At 41.4% G+C, this 913-nt stretch overlaps 1 protein-coding gene across 1 annotated transcript in view; it reads left to right on the top strand.

Annotated features, from left to right (window-relative positions):
* The first annotated feature begins 276 nt into the window (after positions 1-276).
* LOC118418021 (V-type proton ATPase subunit d) overlaps positions 277-913 on the top strand; it is a 4981-nt gene continuing 4344 nt past the window's right edge. Inside the window, exon 1 of the mRNA XM_035823815.1 lies at positions 277-468. Within this exon, the coding sequence (XP_035679708.1) occupies positions 398-468 (71 nt within the window). The 5' untranslated portion in view covers positions 277-397. The remainder of the gene's footprint in view (positions 469-913) is intronic.

The raw sequence follows: 913 nt of genomic DNA, 5'->3' as shown, positions 1-913 counted from the left end.
CACACACACACACACACACTCACACACACACTCACACTCACACACACACACACACACACTCTCACACACACACACACTCACACACACACTCACACTCACACACACACACACACACACACACACACACAGAAATTTTTTTTTACACAATATGATAGTAGTGTTCCATTCTCTTGGCTGCTAAATACTACACCACATGCTCAGTTTAAATTTACGGGTTAATTCTTCCCTGTAGTTCACATTGATAACTGTTCCCTCCCCCTGTCCGATATATCTCAAATCTTGTCCCATTCTCCTAGATCTCAAGCTGCACCTGGCCAGCACAGATTACGGGAACTTCCTGGCCAATGAGCCGTCTCCGCTGACTGTGAACGTGATCGATGACAAGCTGAAGGAGAAGATGGTGATTGAGTTCCAGCACATGAGGAACCAATCAGTGGAGCCGCTCTGTACCTTCATGGACTTCATCACGTGAGCAACACTTTATTCCAGGATAAGGCCACACCAATTTAATTTCTTGGTTCTCGGATTTTTTTCAGAAAAATATTGGGGCGGTAGGTCGGAAAAAAAAAGAAAAAATATTGCAAAAAGTCTGTGGTGAACTTATTTAACTCTAAAAAACAAGGTAAGTAGTCAAGTTTTCAGTTTTTCATGGCATGATTTATCCAATGAATCTCTTCCTTTGATTTTATACCACCATTCTGAACATGTGGCTGCAAATAAGCGCTCTGATTGGTTTATCAGCAGTATGTGCCCCTGGAATGGGGTTTTTTAAAGGTCTGCAATAGCAAAACCTATTTTTCTTGGGACTAAATTTTTTTTTTTTTGCAAATCGGAAAAAAATGGGTCGGGAAATCCGAGAACCAACAAGTTCAATTGGTGTGGCCTATAGGAGAATTCTTTTTACACAACCAGC

Source organism: Branchiostoma floridae, chromosome 6, assembly GCF_000003815.2.
Source record: "Branchiostoma floridae strain S238N-H82 chromosome 6, Bfl_VNyyK, whole genome shotgun sequence".
Classification (NCBI taxonomy): Eukaryota; Metazoa; Chordata; class Leptocardii; order Amphioxiformes; family Branchiostomatidae; genus Branchiostoma; species Branchiostoma floridae.
Note: the sequence above shows the minus strand (reverse complement) of the source record. Positions and strands in the feature narration are given on the sequence as shown.